The 19,469-nt window shown below is 44.4% G+C and overlaps 1 protein-coding gene across 1 annotated transcript in view; it reads right to left on the bottom strand.

Moving 5' to 3' along the window:
• The window catches only part of TOGARAM1 (TOG array regulator of axonemal microtubules 1), a 91,702-nt gene that overhangs the window by 13,518 nt on the left and 58,715 nt on the right, over nt 1-19,469 (bottom strand). The window contains exons 8-13 of the mRNA XM_077463569.1: nt 14,537-14,626; nt 11,342-11,496; nt 11,112-11,253; nt 8,846-8,932; nt 8,419-8,554; nt 5,840-5,945 (exon numbers count right to left, since the gene is read on the bottom strand). Of these exons, the coding sequence (XP_077319695.1) occupies nt 5,840-5,945; nt 8,419-8,554; nt 8,846-8,932; nt 11,112-11,253; nt 11,342-11,496; nt 14,537-14,626 (716 nt within the window). The remainder of the gene's footprint in view (nt 1-5,839; nt 5,946-8,418; nt 8,555-8,845; nt 8,933-11,111; nt 11,254-11,341; nt 11,497-14,536; nt 14,627-19,469) is intronic.

Raw genomic sequence — 19,469 nt, 5'->3', positions numbered from 1 at the left:
TTATCTTGGTTGTTTCCTACCAAAGTCTACTTAAAAGAGAAGTAGGAGAAAAATTTTTTTATCTGAATCATACTTACCTAGGTGAATGCAGGATCAGTCCCCCGCCGGTTCTAATGCCGAGTCGATCACTCGGTTCTCAGAGCTCCCTGAGCAATGAGCTGGTGACTGTCAGTAACCAGCGCTCTGCTAGCCCCTCTACCCACACTCACTTGAGCGCTGAGCTGTGGAGGGGGCGAGAGCTTCCGGCTCAGGCTCTCATCGGCTCGCTGAGAGGCTAAGCTGGGTGCCGGTCCAGGTATGTGGACAGATCCCGACCATATGGTTGCGATCCTTCCTGAGCCTGGAACGGCTCTGGGCTGTGAAAGAGGCAGAGTAGCTGGCTCAGGCTCAAAGCGCCTTACTAAGAGGCTGAGCCAAGCACTGGTCCAGGCTTCTGGTGGATCCTGACCATCTACTCGCAATCTTTCCCAAGCCTGGACGGGCTCTCTGATGTCAGCTGACAGCAGGCTTCTGCCTTTCCCCTCTGTCTGCTGAAAACGGATCACAGGAGTGCAGAACAGCCTGCACTCCTGTGACCCACAGGAGAAGTACAGCCAAATGAGCTTTGGCTGTGCTTCTCTAAAGCTTGGCATACAATATGAGTATTTTTCTTAAACCAGCTGGTTGAACAAAAAATGAATTCAAAGATTCCTGCATCCACACATGCGATGAGGATATAGGTATTCCCCCCTCCCTGCACTATATTATTCTGACAGCGGGGACTCCGTCCCTGTCAGAACACACTGATCAGTGCTGCAGTCATTGGCTGCAGAAGCTGATCGAATGTTGGTTTTTCCATCAGGTTTGTTTAACAGAAGCCAGTCTAACAACTGGCTTCTGTTGAACATATAAAAGTATATCTAAAGTCAAAATCTTTTTTTCATTTTGAATAGTGGGGAATAAGTAAAACTCATATGAGGCTTTATTTTGTCGTCTGTGTCCACTGGGGAAATTTCCCTTTGCGCCATGTCCAGTGAACACAGCAGAAAGTCTGTGTAATGAATTTAATGCAAGTTGGCCAAGTCAGCATTCAGATTACATATCATCTTCGTTTACATTAACTTTATTGAGAAGAATAAGGAAAATGGGCACGTACAAAATGCAATAAGTTTATACAATAGCAAATTCAAAAGGAGTTTCTCTCTGCAAGTATTAAACATTAATCAATGATACAGAGGAAAAAAAAAAAAAAAAAAGTAACAACGACCATTCACAGCAGCATTAAGTTAATAGGAAATCAAATAGTAAAGCCATGCCTGAAATTGCGAGGCATTTCATGTCCCAAAAAAAAGGGGGGGGGGGGGGGGGGTGGACCATAGAGCTAAAAAAAACATTCAGTCGTCTATGGGACCACTCTAGCTTGTGGGCAAAATGCAGGTTCCAATACAAAGAGAAGAAAAAAAATAAAATTAAAAAGGAAATTAAGAAAAAAAAAAGCTGTACTAGACTACCGTTCTAGGTTGTGTTGATGGGAAATAATGTAGCCAGGGCTGCCAAATATGCAGAAATCTATCATGTTTGTCAGAATCGCTTTCAATTTCTCATTCACTGGGGTGCCATGCACAGCCTTTTTACTTTGTCAAAGTTTAGAATAGGCATCTTCCACGCTTTGGCAATCATCTGTTTGGCCGAGAATACATGGGTCACAAGAGCTCGCTCTCGTTTGGTAGCACCTTCTATCAGTTTGTGTAGGAGTGCCTCCCAAGGGTCTTTTTGTAAGTTTATGTGCAACACTGAGTTGACAATGTTGTAGACTCTTATCTATAGTCTTTTGACCTTCAGGCATGTCCACCATATACAGTGCCTTGAAAACATATCCACACTCCTTGAAATTTTCCACATTTTGTCATGTTACAACCAAAAACGCAAATGTAATTTATTGGGATTTTATGTGATAGACCAACACAAAGTGGCACAGAATTGTGAAGTGGAAGGAAAATGATAAATTATTTTCAATTTTTTTTTTACAAATAAATATCTGAAAAGTGTGGTGTGCATTTGTATCCAGCCCCCTTTACTCCGATACCCCGTAACTAAAATCTAGTGGAACCAATTGCCTTCAAACATCACCTAATTAGTAAATAGAGGACACCTGTGTCTAATTTAATCTCAGTATAAATACAGATGTTCTGTGAAGCCCTCAGAGGTTTGTTAAAGAACCTTAGTGAACAAACAGCATCATGAAGGCCAAGAAATACACCAGACAGGTCAGGGTTAAAGTTATGGAGAAGTTTAAAAGTAGGGTTAATTTATAAAAAAAATATCCCAAGCTTTGAACATCTCACAGAGCACTGTTCAATCCATCATCGAAAATGGAAAGAGTATGGCACAACTGCAAACCTACCAAGACATGGCCGTCCACCTAAACTGACAGGCCAGGCAAGGAGAGCATTCATCAGAGAAACAGCCAAGAGGCCCATGGTAACTCTGGAGGAGCTGCAGAGATCCACAGCTCAGGTGGGAGAATCTGTCCACAGGACAACTATTAGTCGTGCTCTCCACAAATCTGACCTTTATGGAAGAGTGGCAAGAAGAAAGACATTGTTGAAAGAAAGGTCATAAGAAGTCCCATTTGCAGTTGAGAGAAGCCATGTGGGAGATGCAGCAAATGTGAAAGAAGGTGCTCTGGTCAGATGAGACCAAAATTGAACTTTTTGGCCTAAAAACAAAACGCTATGTGTTGCGGAAAACTAACACTGTCCATCACCCTGAACACACCATCCCCACCGTAAAACATGGTGGTGGTATCATCATGTTGTGGGGATGCATTTCTTCAGCAGAGACAGGGAATCTGGTCAGAGTTGATGGGAAGATGGATGGAGCCAAATACAGGGCAATCTTAGAAGAAAAGACTTGAGACTGGGGAAGAGGTTCACCTTCCAGCAGAACAACGACCCTAAACATACAGACAGAGCTACAATGGAATGGTTTAGATCAAATCATATTCAGTCAAAGTCCAGACCTAAATCAAATTGAGAATCTGTGGCAAGAATTGAAAATTGCTGTTCACAGATGCTCTCCATCCAATCTGACAGAGCTTGAGCTTTTTTGCAAAAGAAGAATGGGCAAAAAAAGTCACTCTAGATGTGCAAAGCTGGTAGAGACATTCCCCAAAAAGAATTGCAGCTGTAATTGCACCTAAGAGGGTTCTACAAAGTATTGAGTCAGGGGGCTGCAAAGAATTGCACACCACACTTTTCAGATATTTATTTGTAAAAAAAAATTCAAAACCATTTATCATTTTCCTTCCACTTCACAAATTGCCACTTTGTGTTGGTCTATCACATAAAATCCCAATAAAATACAATTTACCTTTTTGGTTGCAAAACGATGTGGAAAATTTCAAGGGCTATGAATGCTTTTTCAAGGCACTGTAGTTGATATATCTAACAGAGATTATACAGTCAGATATTTTTTATATTCCCTGTTTCCATTAAGCCACAATTTTTTTTTAGATGGTCTGACATTATGTTATTTTGTTGTTAGCCATTTAAACACTACAGTGTATGGTTGTAACATGACAATATGTATAAAATTTCAAGGAGTATGAATACTTTTTCAAGGCACTGTATGTTTCATATCACCTAGGTCTGAGCATCCTCTAATGCATGTAGATGGGTATGTAGGGAGACATTTCGCAATGCTAGCCGGGTAAAGTACCACCAAGACAGGACCTTGAAAGTTTTCTAAAGTTATTATTTAACGGGAGGAATGGAATAATGCCTCCCAGATTTTAATCCAGGTCTCAGGGGTGTGCGTGGTGCTAAAGTATCTTTCCCAACTGGAGCAGTAAGATACGCAAGTTCAAATCAGTGGCGTACTAAGTGGGGGGTGGGCCGCCCCGGGTGCCAGGCCAGCGCCCTCCCCCTCCGCGTCTGAAGAGGAGACAGCGCCACGGGTTAGGCGGACCACACAGAGAGAGCTGGCAGCAGGCGGCATTGCAGGGAGAGGTGCGAGCAGCACCCGAGTGGAGTGACATCTGCCAGCAGTGATCCGGGACCCGGCGCAATAATCCCCTTCTCTCTGTGGTCGCGTTGCGCAGTTCTGATCAGTCTCGGGCAGCGGCTGTCACTCACAGCCGAGCAGAGTGAAGCAGCCTCCCCCTCCTCCTGCATGCACAGCACTGTGTAGACATAAAGGAGGAGGGGGAGGCGGCTTCACTCTGCTCGGCTGTGAATGACAGCCGCTGCCCGAGACTGATAAGAACGGCGCAACACGACCACAGAGAAGGGGAATGCTGCACCGGGTCCGACAGGTGTCACTGGCTCTGTGTCCTCCAGGTACAGGTCAGTGCTGGTCATACAGAGAAAGACCGACTGCGGGGGGTGAAGAGATTCTCTGCAGCTCTTATTATGTAACTTCAACATCTCAAATTGCAAGACGCAGCTGAGGAGGACTACAAGTCCCAACATACCGGGCTGTGTGGGCTTACAGTTCTCCACTGCTGAGCATAGCAGCTTTGTATGCTGGGACTTGTAGTCCTCCATAGTGCAGCCTTGCATGCTGGGACTTGTAGGCCTCCTCTGTAGTACAGTGCAGCCTTGCATGCTGGGACTTGTAGGCCTCCTCTGTAGTACAGTGCAGCCTTGCATGCTGGGACTTGTCCTCTTCTGTAGTGCAGTGCAGCCTTGCATGCTGGGACTTTTAGTCCTCTGTCGTGCAGTGCAGCCTTGCATGCTGGGACTTGTGGTCCTCTTCTGTAGTACAATGCAGCCTTGCATGCTGGAACTTGTGGTCCTCTATAGTGCAGAGTAGCCTTGAATGCTGGGACATGTAGTCCTCTGTAGTGCAGTCTTGCATACTGGGACTTGTAGTCCTCTTCTGTAGTGCAGTGCAGCCTTACATGCTGGGAGGTGTGGTCCTCCTCAGTAGTACAGTGCATGCTGGGACTTGTAGTCCTCCTCTGTAATGCAGTGCAGCCTTGCATACTGGGACTTGTAGTCCCCTTCTATAGTGCAGTGCAGCCTTGCATGCTGGGACCTGTGGCCCTCTATAATGCAGAGTAGCCTTGCATGCTGGGACCTGTGGTTCTCCTCTGTAATGCAGTAGAGGCCTTGCATACTGGGACACGTAGTCATCTACAGTGCAGTGCAGCCTTGCATGCTGGGACCTGTGGTCCTCCTTGGTAATGCAGTGCAGCCTTGCATGCTGGGACTTGTAGTCCTCTATAGTGCAGTGCAGCCTTCCATGCTGGGACTTGTGGCCCTCCTTTGTGGTACAGTGCATGCTGGGACTTTTAGATCTCCTCTGTAATGCAGTGCAGCCTTGCATGCTGGGATATGTAGTCCTCTTCTTTAGTGGGGTCTACACTGAAGATGGGGGGTCTGTACGGTAGGGAGGAGGTCTGCACTGTAGGGGGTCTGTGTAACATGCAGGGGGTCCAGAGCTGTGAGGGGCTGTGTAATGTAAAAAGGTGCAGAGGTGCAGGGTGCTGTGTAATATAAAGGGGTCCAGAGGTGCAGTTGTGGAGAGGGGGGGGGGTACACAGTAGTGACAAAAAGATATTCAAGGATGCAGAGGTATGCAGGGGGCAAAGTGGGGTGTTTTTACATTTTAAGGTGGGGGGGGGGGGGGTGCCAGGTATAGGATCCGCCCCGGGTTCCAAATGCTCTAGGTACGCCCCTGGTTCAAATTATTCAGAATAGAAGAACATATAAGGAAAAGAGACCTTGGGTTGTGGGGGACGTTCCACATCTGGTTTCCTTGACCAGTCATGTTTTTTTTTTATATCATTGATTACATATTATCTTAACATGTCAAAGAGCACATAACTGCATACTCTCCAATACATCCCCCTTACCTCTTGTGCAACTGCAATCTTGAGCTCATGGAGCCTTTCAATAATGATATCCGCATGGAAGATGGACAGTGATCGTAGCAGATTCAAACCTTCAATCTTTTTCTCCCTGTAAATATATGCATCAAACAGAAAACCCCATTAATGAACATAGGGAGATATTTAAATAGATAGTCCACCCCTAAGTAATATTTCAATTTTTGGTTTCTTATATTGCCTGGGGGGCTCTGTTGGGCAGTAACAGAATATTGCAACATGGCTTCCTGTTCCTTCCCCCTTATCTTGCAGTGTTCCTGGTGCAACTGAGCACCCATTGTGCTTTGTTGTGGACACAGACACTCTCAGCCTCACAAGTTCCAATGTCTGCCAAGCTTGCACTTCCTTTGCTTGATCAGTCTACTTAAAAAGGAATAGCACAATCTAGAGTTTAGCTAGGTTTTCTTCAGAGTATTTTGCAGAGCTAACTATTCCACCCGACTATTGGTTTGACCTCAGTCTTGTGGTAGCCTATCCATTAACAACATGATCATATATAAAGCTGTCCTGTGTATCGCCACCATTAACTCTGGTACCATCATTTAGGTACCTTCCCAAGCCTGTGTGGACATTCTCCATCCAGTCTCCATTTGGGGGTAAAATCACTTTACTCAGGTTCCATATACCAATGCATAACAACTTAATGTTTACAGAAGGTATGATCCTTACTGCATGCTTAAGCTGGCCATACATGGATTGAAATTCAGCCAGTTCACCAGGGACTAGCCAAATTTTGATCCATGTATGGGCACCCTGGTTGAACAGAAGTCGATCTACTGATTGACTTCTGCACAAGCTGCCTGTTGAGATTTATCATATCAATTGTTGCCTCTGGCTATAGATGGCAACACTTGATCAGGGAAGTCTACCCACCATCAGAACACAATAGAGCAGCCGGACAGGTTCTCTCATCCACCTTGAATGTGTGGATAGGGGTATGGCCTGCTTTGGACTTGTCCAGTCTGGAACAGTGAAAGCACACATTTTAAATCAGGATGGCACTGGGGAAGCCAACAACCACTGTAGTTTTTCGGCACTATCACTGCAACAGCCGCCACCCTCTGGGTCCTGCGTGGCTTCCCCTCTGCACACTGACCACAGGGGGGGGGGGGGGTCAATTGCTCTACACTGCCACCATTCACCTTTTTTATTTTTCCAATACATGCCAATTCCCTAATTGAGAGAGAGGGAGATTGAACAAGATGGAGAAGAGGGGCAGTGATGGTACAATCAGAACATGTCTTGTATTTAAAAAAATGCAAGCATTCTGTGAATGTAGGTGGTGTTAAGGAAATTCCCCTCTGTAGTCCATGTGCAGGGAGGAAGCTGCTCAGCACAGAACCCAGAAGATTGCAGCTTTTACTGCAATAGCGTCAACTATGACAGCGATTGTCAGCTTCCACATTAGCTCCCCAGGTATTATATATGCATACTTACATTGGTCCAAGCTGGGCCAATGTAAGCATCCAATGGAAACCATTCCATGTAGTTTGGCTCTAATGTGAATGTAACATGTAGCTTTAGTTTTTAGATGCAGTAGAGAAGGGTCAGACACTATCAGGTTATTTTTGCTGTCCAAGTTCCCCCTAGGGAGATTTAACCCTTTATTTGTCCTGGTGCCCAGTATAATTGAGAGAAAACATGAAAATCCAGAACGTTAGTTGTCACGAAAGAGGCGAGGGACAATGTTCTAATAGGGACAAAATGATCCACTGTCAATGATGGAAACCTCCACAACTTAGGTGAGATTTTCTAGAATTTCCTTGTTGCGTCTCTTATATAGGAAAGGAAAGGACATTTCCCCAGCTGGACACAAGGAAAATAATGTCACAGGGGATGTAAACTTTTCCTACTTTATCCAAATCAAACAGAAAGTTTAGAATTATATGTACACTTTAAAGCGGACCTTCAGTAATTTGTTTTCAACTTTCAATCTATTAAATCTTCTACTCTTGTTGTTTTAACTTTGGATAGAAAAACACTTTTTTCTGCCAGTAAATACCTGGCACTTCCTGTTTGTTCTCTGGTAAACTTCCCACTTTCTGTTTCTTCTCTGGTAAAACGCCTAGGCTTATGACATCATGCACAACTGTCAGTCTCTAACTATAGTGAAAGTTTGCCAGGAAGGGAGAGGGGATAAGTCATAAGAGGGCCAATGAGAGCTGGGCGGTGTGCCTGTGTAAATCCAGGAAGTGAACAGGCAGCAGCTTCAGCTGCCCACAGTTAAAATGGATGCAGCAAGACTCAGTGGAGGAAGAATTTCTGCAGCATATTTGGAAAGTACTGAATCACAGTATAGACAAAATAATATGCAAAGTGGTTGGAGGGAAGCTTCAGAATGGCAATGTCGTCTTTATTATAAATTATGTGAGCAGACTGCAGTTCCTCTTTAAGGCATCCCCAAACATTGCCTGATATTGTAGTGATCATTGAATTTTGACAAGTCCTGCCCTTTTCGTCAAACAAATCAAAGAAAAAAACAAATAAAAAACAAAATGAAAAACAAAACAAAAAACAAACTGATAAAATATTTCCTGGATGCTTACCAGTCATCATCAGACAGAAGTTTAAACACCTCAATGATGGCCAGGTCTGGTCTGGGCAGTTCTTTGGGCACAGTAGCATCTAAGACATCAGAGCTACGACTGATAGAAGATCTGTCTCTGTATGGACTTCGTTGTACTGTGAACATTAAACACAAGTTGCCGGTTGATTTGATACAGGAGAAAAGGAGGACATTGCAAGCCACATAAGAAAATCTGCCAACTACAGGCCATCTTGTTTCCTATCCCCTCAGAATAAGAGAAGAATCCTCAAATGGGAAAATCAATGCGCTTAAACTAAAGCTTTTGTAAATATGTCACATAAACCTACAACATCTATGTTGGCTGAAAACATATAAATCACACTTTCTACATTGATTAGAAGATCAAAAGTATTGTGGATGTAATGAGATGTTCAGGCCTTCTATACCTGGGGATTTCTTCACGCTGGAACTTCTTTTTAAAGATGGCGGACTGATAGCCAAATTTTCCAGACCGTCTGATTGTGGTGTCCAAGCTGGAGCAACGATAAAACAAGAGTAGAGTTGAAAAGAAGAGAGCAGGAAGCTTGGCACCTGTCAATAGGTTATGTCCAACTGTACCCTCAAGTGGTTGCAAACCCTTACATACAGTGGGGAAAATAATTATTTGATCCCCTGCTTTTGATGCTGTTTTTAATTTTATGGAGTGTGCTATAAGCATCTGATTTCTGCGATTGCAACTTGTGTATTTGATAGTTTTCTGCAATATTATACCATTTATTGATGATATTTGACTGTTTGTACTTACTTTTGAGAGTTTCCATATCCTATCTAACCCTGAGGAAGGAGCATCTCTTGTAGACTCCTAAACGTATGGGTGAAGGATCCAATTCAATTACCATCCATTTCGACTACTTCCGATATCAGTTATGGTTGATATGTACACTCCATGATACATGTTTTTATCTTTGTATTTTCTAAATAAATCTATGATTATTTTTCTATTTAATTGATTGAGACTCCTATTCAAAGGCAGCTAATGTCCTATCCAAGGGTAATCCCTCTCTTTGTATTCGTATATTTGGATGTTGGCACTGTGAAACAAACACTGCTACCCCTCTCTTGCAGGTATAGCCAGTCTGGCATGAAGAAGGAACCAATCAGTTGTTCCGAAACGCTTCCCGGCCCCTTTACATAACTTCAGGTTTGCGGTCCATGCTGGTTGTTGGGTTCCTACCGCTGACGTCCCCTCCGGGTCTTGCGTTCCACGCTGATCCCGGCAGCACGGTTGATCCCTAGGAATTTCTACTGCTGCGGCATCCCTCTGCTGGCCAGGTTGGGACTCCCCATTGCAGATCGGACCACTTCTAGGACCTCCATAACTGGGACCACCCGAGGCTGGACCACCATCCCTATACATTACAATGATGAGCCCTCTTTCATCTCATGTTTTATACGTGTTTTTAACCCTTTGGTCTATTGAAGTATTTTTAATGCTGCACTTAGAGGCGCCTCTTTGTTTGTATCCTTATCAGAGATTGATTCCCTCAGAGCACTGCCCTAGTGCTTGAAGACACCATGTTGCCTGAACTGCATCCATCCTTACTGCGGACAATTCTCTGCTCAGTTCTGTTATTCAGAGCGCTCTACACACACACCTTTGTTTTTATCTGGTTCATCTCTACAAGAGAAGTAAAGCCTATTTTAAGAGAATTTTCTAGTCATGATCCAGCGAATTCAGGTATTTCACTAGTATAGACATTTTCCTGTACATTCCAAAGTCAGGAGGTCTTGATCTGGAAATCATTACTTTTACTTTAACAAGAATATTTCAGGAATAGTAATGAATGAATATTTTGTCTTTAATTATTAACTTAGCTGAACTTATGAAGGTCTTCTATTCACCCTTATTTCATGTCACCTGACATTTTAACTGCAATGTGTGTGACCTCAGGCTACACACAGAGGAGGAGACACAGTGAGGTCAGGCAGTTGATAGGTCAATAAATTAGGGATTTCAGGTAACTTATGTCACATCAATGGCATTTTCCTTATTTCTATCCTTACAGGTTTCCTTTAATGTGATTCCAACCAGTTGCTCATGGAAGCCTTTCAACAGCATTGGACTGGAGGGCCTTGGACCCACCAATAGAAATAAATGCTAGCGCCTACATTTTACAATAATGTACAAGCCAGCATTAAAAGTTGGCGGGGGGGGGGGGGGGTCGCAAAAAGCAGTTTTATTTACCTGATCAACTACTCCCTTGGCAGTCGGCGCTCTTCTCTACTTCACTATGCTCTAGCAGTGGACTGTTCTTCAGCAGACTCAAGTTCATTGCAGGGCTAAGGCTCTGCTTTGGATTTCATGGCATCAGAGGACCTACGACTGCTGGAGCATAGGGAACAAAAGGCTGTGTAGACCGGTCTTACAGTCTGGAGGGAGGCTGCAGAAATGGAGGCTTGAAAGGGCTTTTTGCAGTCTCAGATGTAAATACTGGCATTTAACCCTCTCAGTGCAGGGGAAGTCCAGATAAAAGAAAGCTTTTTTTCCATTCCCTGAAGTTCAGCTTTATGAAGGTGCTCTTAGCGGTCACATTTTTACAGTGTTATATTTATTGACTGCAATGTGTTGGGATACTTTAAGGGCTTTCAATAGCTCTCTCTCTCTGAAAACCTGGTGCATTGCACACATCAACAAGCAATGGAAATACTCACAATCTTTACGTGCTGGACTTGGGTCCGTCTGTGAAAGTCTCTCTCTTTTCTCTGAATCCTTATACTCTGCCATTTCCTTCAAACTATTCTCGCGTTTCTGCCTCATCTTGTCCCGGGCTGATTTGGAAATTGTTACTTTAACCTGCACAAAAGAAACAAATGTTTATAGAAGCCAAAACCATTAATCCAATCTACAGATAATACATGTGGTGCACTAATCATCTTCTCACATCATTTTCCACTGGTGGGTTGTTCTGCTGCACTGCTCTGCCATAGACACCGGTTGGAGGTTCGAAGGTCTGCTTTGATGAACTTGAGTCCTCTGGGGTGGAGAAGGAAGCCTGACTACGTGATTGAGAGGCAGTGGGAGGAGTTTCAAACACACCTTCAAAAAAATAAAATCTATTTAGTGCAATGTCAGCTTTAAGACTGCTGTTGGTACAGGGTAGAATGAAAAGGACAAGCTCCACAACAATAGAGGGGACCTGAAATTCCAAGAATGTGCAACTGACCTACAATTTCTATTAAGTCTACTAACAACTACGTAGTGTAAAGGCTTACCCAAAGGTGCAGGGATCCCCGCTTCCAATGCCAGTCAAGACACTATCTGCACAGCAGTAGGTTACAGCATAAACTAAAGAGTGTCCTTACTCACTTCTCCACTTGTAAAGTGGTGTGAGAATGTAATGCAATGTCCATTTCATTAGTTGTCCATGGAAGTCTCAAAACCCAGAGGACCTTAAAACGTAACCATTTTCAACTGCCAAGTTGGCATTTGGCCACACCCCTTCAAAGCCCTCTGAACCACTGTCAAGGACAGTCACCCAGAATGTCCATCGTATATATAGGTGAGGTAAGAACCCCATTCAACTTCTTAGCCGAGGTAGGTATTTGCCTATTAGAGGACCTTGGGCCCAGGGAGCTTCTGGACATTGAGGAGATAACAAAAAAGTAGACATCAAAGAGAACCGGTCGTAGAATGTATTTTATTGGGATTTATTGTGATAGACCAACACAAAGTGGCACACAGTTGCGAAGTGGAACGAAAATGATTAACGGTTTTCAAAAAGTTTTACCAATAAAAGTCTGAAAAGTGTGGTGTGCATTTGTATTCAGCACCCTTTACAGTGATACCCCTAACTAAAATCGAGTGAAACCAATTTCCATCAGAAGTCACCTAATTAGCAAATAGAGTTCACCTGTGTGTAATTTAATCTCAGTATAAATACAGCTGTTCTGTGAAGCCCTAAGACGTTTGTTAGAGAACCTTAGTAAACAAACAGCATCATGAAGACCATGGAACACACCAGACAGGTCAGGGATATAGTTGTAAAGAAGTTTAAAGCAGAGTTAGGTTCTAAAAAAAATATCCCAAGCTTTGAACATCTCATCGAGCACTGTTCAATCCATCATCCAAAAATGGAAAGAGTATGGCACAACTACAAACCTACCAAGACATGGCGGTCCCCCTAAACGGACAGGCCAGGCAAGGAAACCATTAATCAGAGAAGCAGCCAAGAGGCCCATGGTAACTCTGGAGGAGCTGCAGAGATCCACAGCTCAGGTGGGAGAATCTGTCCACAGGACAACTATTAGTCGTGCTCTCCACAAATATGACCTTTATGGAAGAGAGGTAAGAAGAAAGCCATTGTTGAAAGAAAGCAATAAGAAGTCCTGTTTGCAAATTGCGAGAAGTTATTTGGGGGACAAAGCAAACAAGTGCAAGATCCAGTTAGATGAGATCAAAAATTGAACCTTTTGGCCTAAAAGCAAAACGCTATGTGTGACAGAAAACTAACACTGCACATCACTCTGAACACATCATGGTGGTGGCAACATAATGGTGTGGAGATACTTTTCTTCAGCAGGGATAGGGAAGCTGTTCAGAGTTGATGGGCAGATGGATGGAGCCAAATATGTGGAAATCTTAAAAAAACAAAACAAAAAAAAGAAAAACTGTTAAGAGTCTGCAAAAGACTTGAGCCTGGGGTGGAGGTTCACCTTCCAGCAGGACAACGACCCTAAACATACAGCCATAGCTACAATGGAATGGTTTAGATCAAAGCATATTCATGTTTTTGAATAACCCAGTCAAAGTCCAGACCTAAATCCAATTGAGAATCTGTGGCAAGATGTTCTCCATCCAATCTGACAAAGATTGAGCTATTTTGCAAAGAATGGGCAAGAATTTCACTCTCCAGATTTGCAAAGCTGGTAGAGACATCCCCAAAATGGCTTGCAGTTGTAATTGCAGTGAAAGGGGTTCTACAAAGTATTGACTCAGAGGAGCTGAAAAAAAAAAAAAACTCCACCCCACACTTTTCACATATTTGCAAAACATTCTGAAAACCATTTATCATTTTCTTTCCACTTCACAATTATGTGCCCCTTTGTGTTGGTCTATCACATAAAATCCCAATAAAATACATTTACGTTTTTGGCTGCAACATGACAAAATGTGTAAATTCAATTTCAAGTGGTAGGAATACTTTTTCAAGGCACTGTATCAGGCCGCAAAAAGAATAATTCTGCCAAAATAAAAATCACGTAGACACCTTATGGGGTTTGCATTTAAAAACAGAAATCCGTGAAAGGTTCATGTAAGAAGACTGTGGGGCCAGTACACCATGCAGCTTTAATCTGCATAGGACTACAATTATTTTAAAAAGGAGAAGTGGGGGATTACAAAAAAACCAAACTTACATACACGCCTATGCAGATCCAGCATCAGTCCAATGCTGCAGTTGTCCTCCGCCAGCTCCAAGACCAAGAATTGAGCAATCACATGACCACTGATCGCTCAGTTCTTGGTCTTTACTCAGAGAATGGTGACTATCAGTCACCACTCTCTACTCCTCCAGTGCTCACTGGAGTTCCTGACTGTGCAGCCGGGTGTGGGAGCGGCTGGCTCAGGTTCTCAGCACCACACAGACACTGAGCCAGCTGGTAATCAGGCATCTGGGAAGATGCGGATCTTTAACGCTTGGATCCTTGCAGAGCTTGGCCCAGCTCTGTGACCCAGAAGAGAAGTATGGGCAAAAGAGCTTTGGCCATACTTTTACTTAAGAGATTAAAATATCCATAGTTATGCCTGTAGCATCCAAGTTTTGCAGTTTTTAATTCTGCGATAAGAAAAGCTATGAATCAACGTTACATTAAAGCAACCTTCCTCAACCTTTCTACCTACTGAAACCCTTGAAAAATGCACTTTATATTGGTGGGGGTGGGAAGCAAGACCACTTTGCAGTGGTGGTCAGAATGCCCCCCATCAGACAGCAAAACATAAGTGGTGTCATGTAGTTGGTTCTGGCGAGTGTCAGGAGCCCTGGAACTAGGCAAATAACCATTAAATACGAGAGAAATGAGCCACATTTCTTGAAATTTCCTGGTTAACCTGGCTGCTATAGCGTATTATGTACACATACCTTTTCCAATCACAGCTACGGAGTCATCAGACAAGAGACTTGTTACATCACTGTCAATCTGCTGAAAGCTTGTAACTGACCCGGTAATTCCTATACGTGTGAGTATAGAAAGAGAGAATCAGAAAAAACATTCAATAGAAGTGCTTAAAATATACATTTCTATAGCCCAATTGGCAGGAGACCCATTTATAACAAAGAGCTTACACTAGGGTTGCACCGATACCACTTTAAGACCAAGTATAAGTACAGATACTTTTTTTCTTTAAGTACTCGCTGATACCAATTACCGGAGGACGACATGGGGGGGGCACCAAAGGAGCACACGGAGGACACAGAGGGGGACCGGAGGTGGACACGGGGGACAGTCAGGAACGATCGGTGCGGCGGTGGAGGGAGTTACAATCAATGATCTCCCTACACGACTTTCAATAAAGCAGCTGAAAGCCGCAGGAGGGAGAGGGGGAGAAGCAATGACATAATCACCATTGATGACATTACGAAATCACCGTTGATGACATCATCACAATGACATGACCGCAGATGATATCACCACCATGACATCAACGGTGATGAAATCATCTTCATGGAATCAATCATGATGATGTCATCAACGGTGATGATCTCAACAGTGAAGACACCGCGGGTGATGAGGTCATCGCGGGGCAATGTCATGAGTGGTGATGATGATGTCATGAGCGGTGATGATGGTGTCATGAGCGGTGATGATGTTGTGGTAATTAATACCAACAAGATGATGTCAACAAGGGTGATGATGTCATCAGTGAAGATGTCATCAATGGTGATGGTGTCATCGTAATGTCACCAACGGTGATGATGTCATCAATGGTGAAGATGTCGTGGAGGTGAGGATATCATGGGTGATGAAGTCATCATGGGTGATGAAGTTATCGTAACGTCATCAACAGTGATGAAGTCATCGCAGGCGATGATGTCATCAGTGCTGCTGATTTCGTCAGTGCTGAAGTCATATTGATTAATACCACCAAGATGATGTCAAGGGTGATGTCGTCATCATAGGTGATGTCACGATGATGATGTCATCAGTGATGATGTCATCGTGGGTGATGTCATCATGGTCAATGATGTCATCATGATTAATACCACAAAGATGTCATTAACGGTGGTGATGTCATTGTGATATCATAAGCGATGAGGTCATCATGGGTGATATCATGGGCGATGATGTCATTGTGATTAATACCAAAAGATGATGTCAACAACAGTGATGATGTCACGGGTGATGTCATCAGTGCTGATGTCATTGTGGTGGTGATGTCATTCTGATGAAGTCATCATAATCACATGTCGATGATGTCCTCGTGGGTGATGTCATCGTGAGGATGCCATCAATGGTGATGTCACAGTGATGATGTCATCTGATTTCATCAGTGCTGATGTCATGAGCGGTGATGATGTTGTGGTGATGTCATAGTGATTGATGTCATGGTGATGTCATCATGATTAATACCATCAAGATGATGTCATCATCAGCGATGTCATTGGGATGTCATCAACGGTGAAGATGTCGTGGTGGTGAAGTCATCATGGGTGATGAGGTCATTGTAATGTCATCAGCGGTGATGATGTCATGGCGATGATTTTGCAGGCGATGATGTCATTGCAATGTCATGTGTGATGTCATTGTGGGCGATGATGTCATCGTGGGCAAAGATGTCATTGTGACAATGTCATTGTGGGTGATGAAGCGTCAAGAGTGATATCATCATAGGTGATGTCACGATGATGATGTCATCGTGGGTGATGATGTCATCATGGACAATGATGTCCTTGCAATGATGTCATCGCCTTGGGCGATGAGGTCATTGTGATGTCATCGTGGGGAATGGCATCATTGCGATGATGTCATCGTGATTAATACCACCAAGATGTCATTAACGGTGGTGATGATATTGTGATATCATAAGCGATGAGGTCATCATGGGTGATATCATGGGCGATGATGTCATTGTGATTAATACCACAAGAAGTTGGCATCAACAGTGATGATTAGGGGTGCAACAGATCATGACCGATCCGTGATCCGAACGGGCCGACCTGTTCGGATCGGCGCCCCATGCGATCCGCGGCCTTAGGAAAGGCCTAGCTCCGGAGCGGGCGGCCATCTGGGTACACCCGGCGGCGGCGATCTGCGCGCTGACGTCACCCCCAGCGCAGGTTGTTCAGCCTGTGCCAGTGCCTGTGTCCGGAGGAGTCACGCTGGATACCGTGCTCCAAAAAACTTATTTTATGCAGGTACCATTACCAAATCTAACCTAACAAGTTCCCTGCCTGCCTTAAAAAAAAAAAAAAAAACACGAGACACTATTCCTCCCACTGACACCAATGGTGGGGCTCTAATCCTCCCAGTGACACCAATGATGGGGCTCTAATCCTCCCACTAACACCAATGATGGGGCTCTATTCTCCAATGATGTGGCACTAATCCCCCCCCACTGACACCAATGATGGGGCGCTATTCCCCCCTTCCCCCCCCATGACACCAATGATGGGGCACTATCCCCCCCCCCCACTGACACCAATGATGGGGCACTATCCCCCCCCCCCCCCGACACCAATGATGGGGCACTATTCCCCCCCACTGACACCAATGATGGGGCACTATTCCTCCCACTGATACCAATGATGGGGCACTATTCCTCCCACTGACACCAATGATGGGGCACTATTCCTCCCCCTCCACTGACACCAATGATGTGGCGCTATTCCCCCCTTCCCCCCCATGACACCAATGATGGGGCACTATCCCCCCCACACTGACACCAATGATGGGGCACTATTCCCCCCCCCACTGACACCAATGATGGGGCACTATTCCCCCCCCCACTGACACCAATGATGGGGCACTATTCCTCCCACTGATACCAATGATGGGGCACTATTCCTCCCACTGACACCAATGATGGGGCACTATTCCTCCCACTGACACCAATGATGGGGCACTATTCCCCCAGTGTCACCAATGATGGGGTACTATCCCCCCCCCACTGACACCAATGATGGGGCACTATTCCTCCCCCACTGACACCAATGATGGGGCACTATTCCCCCCCCCACTGACACCAATGATGGGGCACTATTCCCCCCCACTGACACCAATGATGGGCCACTATTCCCCCCCACTGACACCAATAATGGGGCACTATCCCCCCCCTACTGACACCAATGATGGGGCACTATTCCCCCCCCCACTGACACCAATGATGGGGCACTATTCCCCCCCCCACTGACACCAATGATGGGGCACTATTCCCCCCACTGATACCAATGATGGGGCACTATTCTACCCACTGACACCAATGATGGGGCACTATTCCTCCCACTGACACCGATGGGGCGCGACATGATTGCCATCATCCTGGGACTCATCATGGCGGTCTGTTTGGAGGATCTTTGATCAGTGGTGAGCTTGGCGCAAATCATCAGTGATATGCTGACTGTTTTTATGCTTGTAATAAACTGCATTTTATTGGGGGGGGGGGGGGGGGGAATAGTGTTATACCTTTTAAGTAAACAATGTGGCACATAGTGTTATACCTTTTATTTAAACTAGAAAAGCTACAATTTCTGGGAAATTGTTTGAAGTGTTCTTGCCTCCACCTACTGGAGTGGGCGGAGTAACTGGGGGGGGTCATAATGTTTTGGCTGATCGTGGGGTTGTCGGGCTTTGTCACCCCCCACTCTAGTTTTGAACATCTCGCCATTCATTCCTATGGGACAAATTTCGCCGCAAAAACGACGGTATTTGTAGCGTTTTAGAGGAGCATGTGGATTCCATCACAGGGGATTTGATGTCGTTTATAACTTCTCTGCACACCTCTGCTTTGGAATACTAATAGGACAAGGGTTTTGATGCTTTCACTATCAATTGCAGCATTTCTATCACTTTTGGACTATTAGAAGCCAGTTCCATTTGAGCGGGGGTGCCTGTCTCTGCCGCGGAATGGGGGGGGGGGGGGGGTCCCTGTCCCTGTGGTAGAATGGTGTTAAGGGAGGTTTTTACACCAATTCACGCGTTTACGTTTACGTCGTTCCTATTGTAATAATACGTTCAGCGCGATCCTATTTTTTCTCTTTTATTTGCTGTATTGGGGTTTTGTGCAGAAGGATTGCTGCTTCCCACTGAGTTTTCAGGGATTTTTGTGGTTGGCCGCACAAGTTCGCTTCTAGGTCTTGGCACAGTTTCTTTCCTTTTTTTTTATTCTTTTTTGATGATGTGGACATACTAGGCCTTTCACTATCCATGTTTCAAGGAAGATGATGTTCCTTCTGTTGCACTTTAAGTTGTTTTTGGCTCATTGCCCATTGGTCCATGTTTAAAGGAAGGAGATACGCCTTTTATGTTACACTTTAAGTTGTTTTTCATTTTCATTATGTTAAAATTAAAAATAAGATATTATGCCTTGTGCACTTTAACTTGATTTGATATATTTTCAAGTAATTTAAAAGTGTTAATAAAACAAAGACAAACTTTTTTTTTGCTGATCCGAAATTGATCCGATCCGTGACATCATCATCGTGACATCACCTATTATGACGACATCACCCTTGACATCATCTTGGTGGTATTAATCACTATGACATCAGCACTGACGAAATCATCAGCACTGATGACATCATCGCCCGCGATGACTTCATCACTGTTGATGACGTTACGATTACTTAATCACCCACGATGACATCATTGCCCACGATGACATCACGGGACATCATCACCCACGATGACATCACCCTCGATGACATCATCACGACTACATCATCACCCTCGATGATATCATGATGACATCACCCACAATGACATCACCCTCGATGATATCATCGCCCACAATGACATCACGATGACATCACCCACAATGACATCATCACAATGACATCATCACACATGACATTGCAA

Source organism: Lithobates pipiens, unplaced genomic scaffold (assembly GCF_037356315.1).
Source record: "Lithobates pipiens isolate NorthernLeopardFrog02 unplaced genomic scaffold, aLitPip1_a1.2 Scaffold_30, whole genome shotgun sequence".
Classification (NCBI taxonomy): Eukaryota; Metazoa; Chordata; class Amphibia; order Anura; family Ranidae; genus Lithobates; species Lithobates pipiens.
Note: the sequence above shows the minus strand (reverse complement) of the source record. Positions and strands in the feature narration are given on the sequence as shown.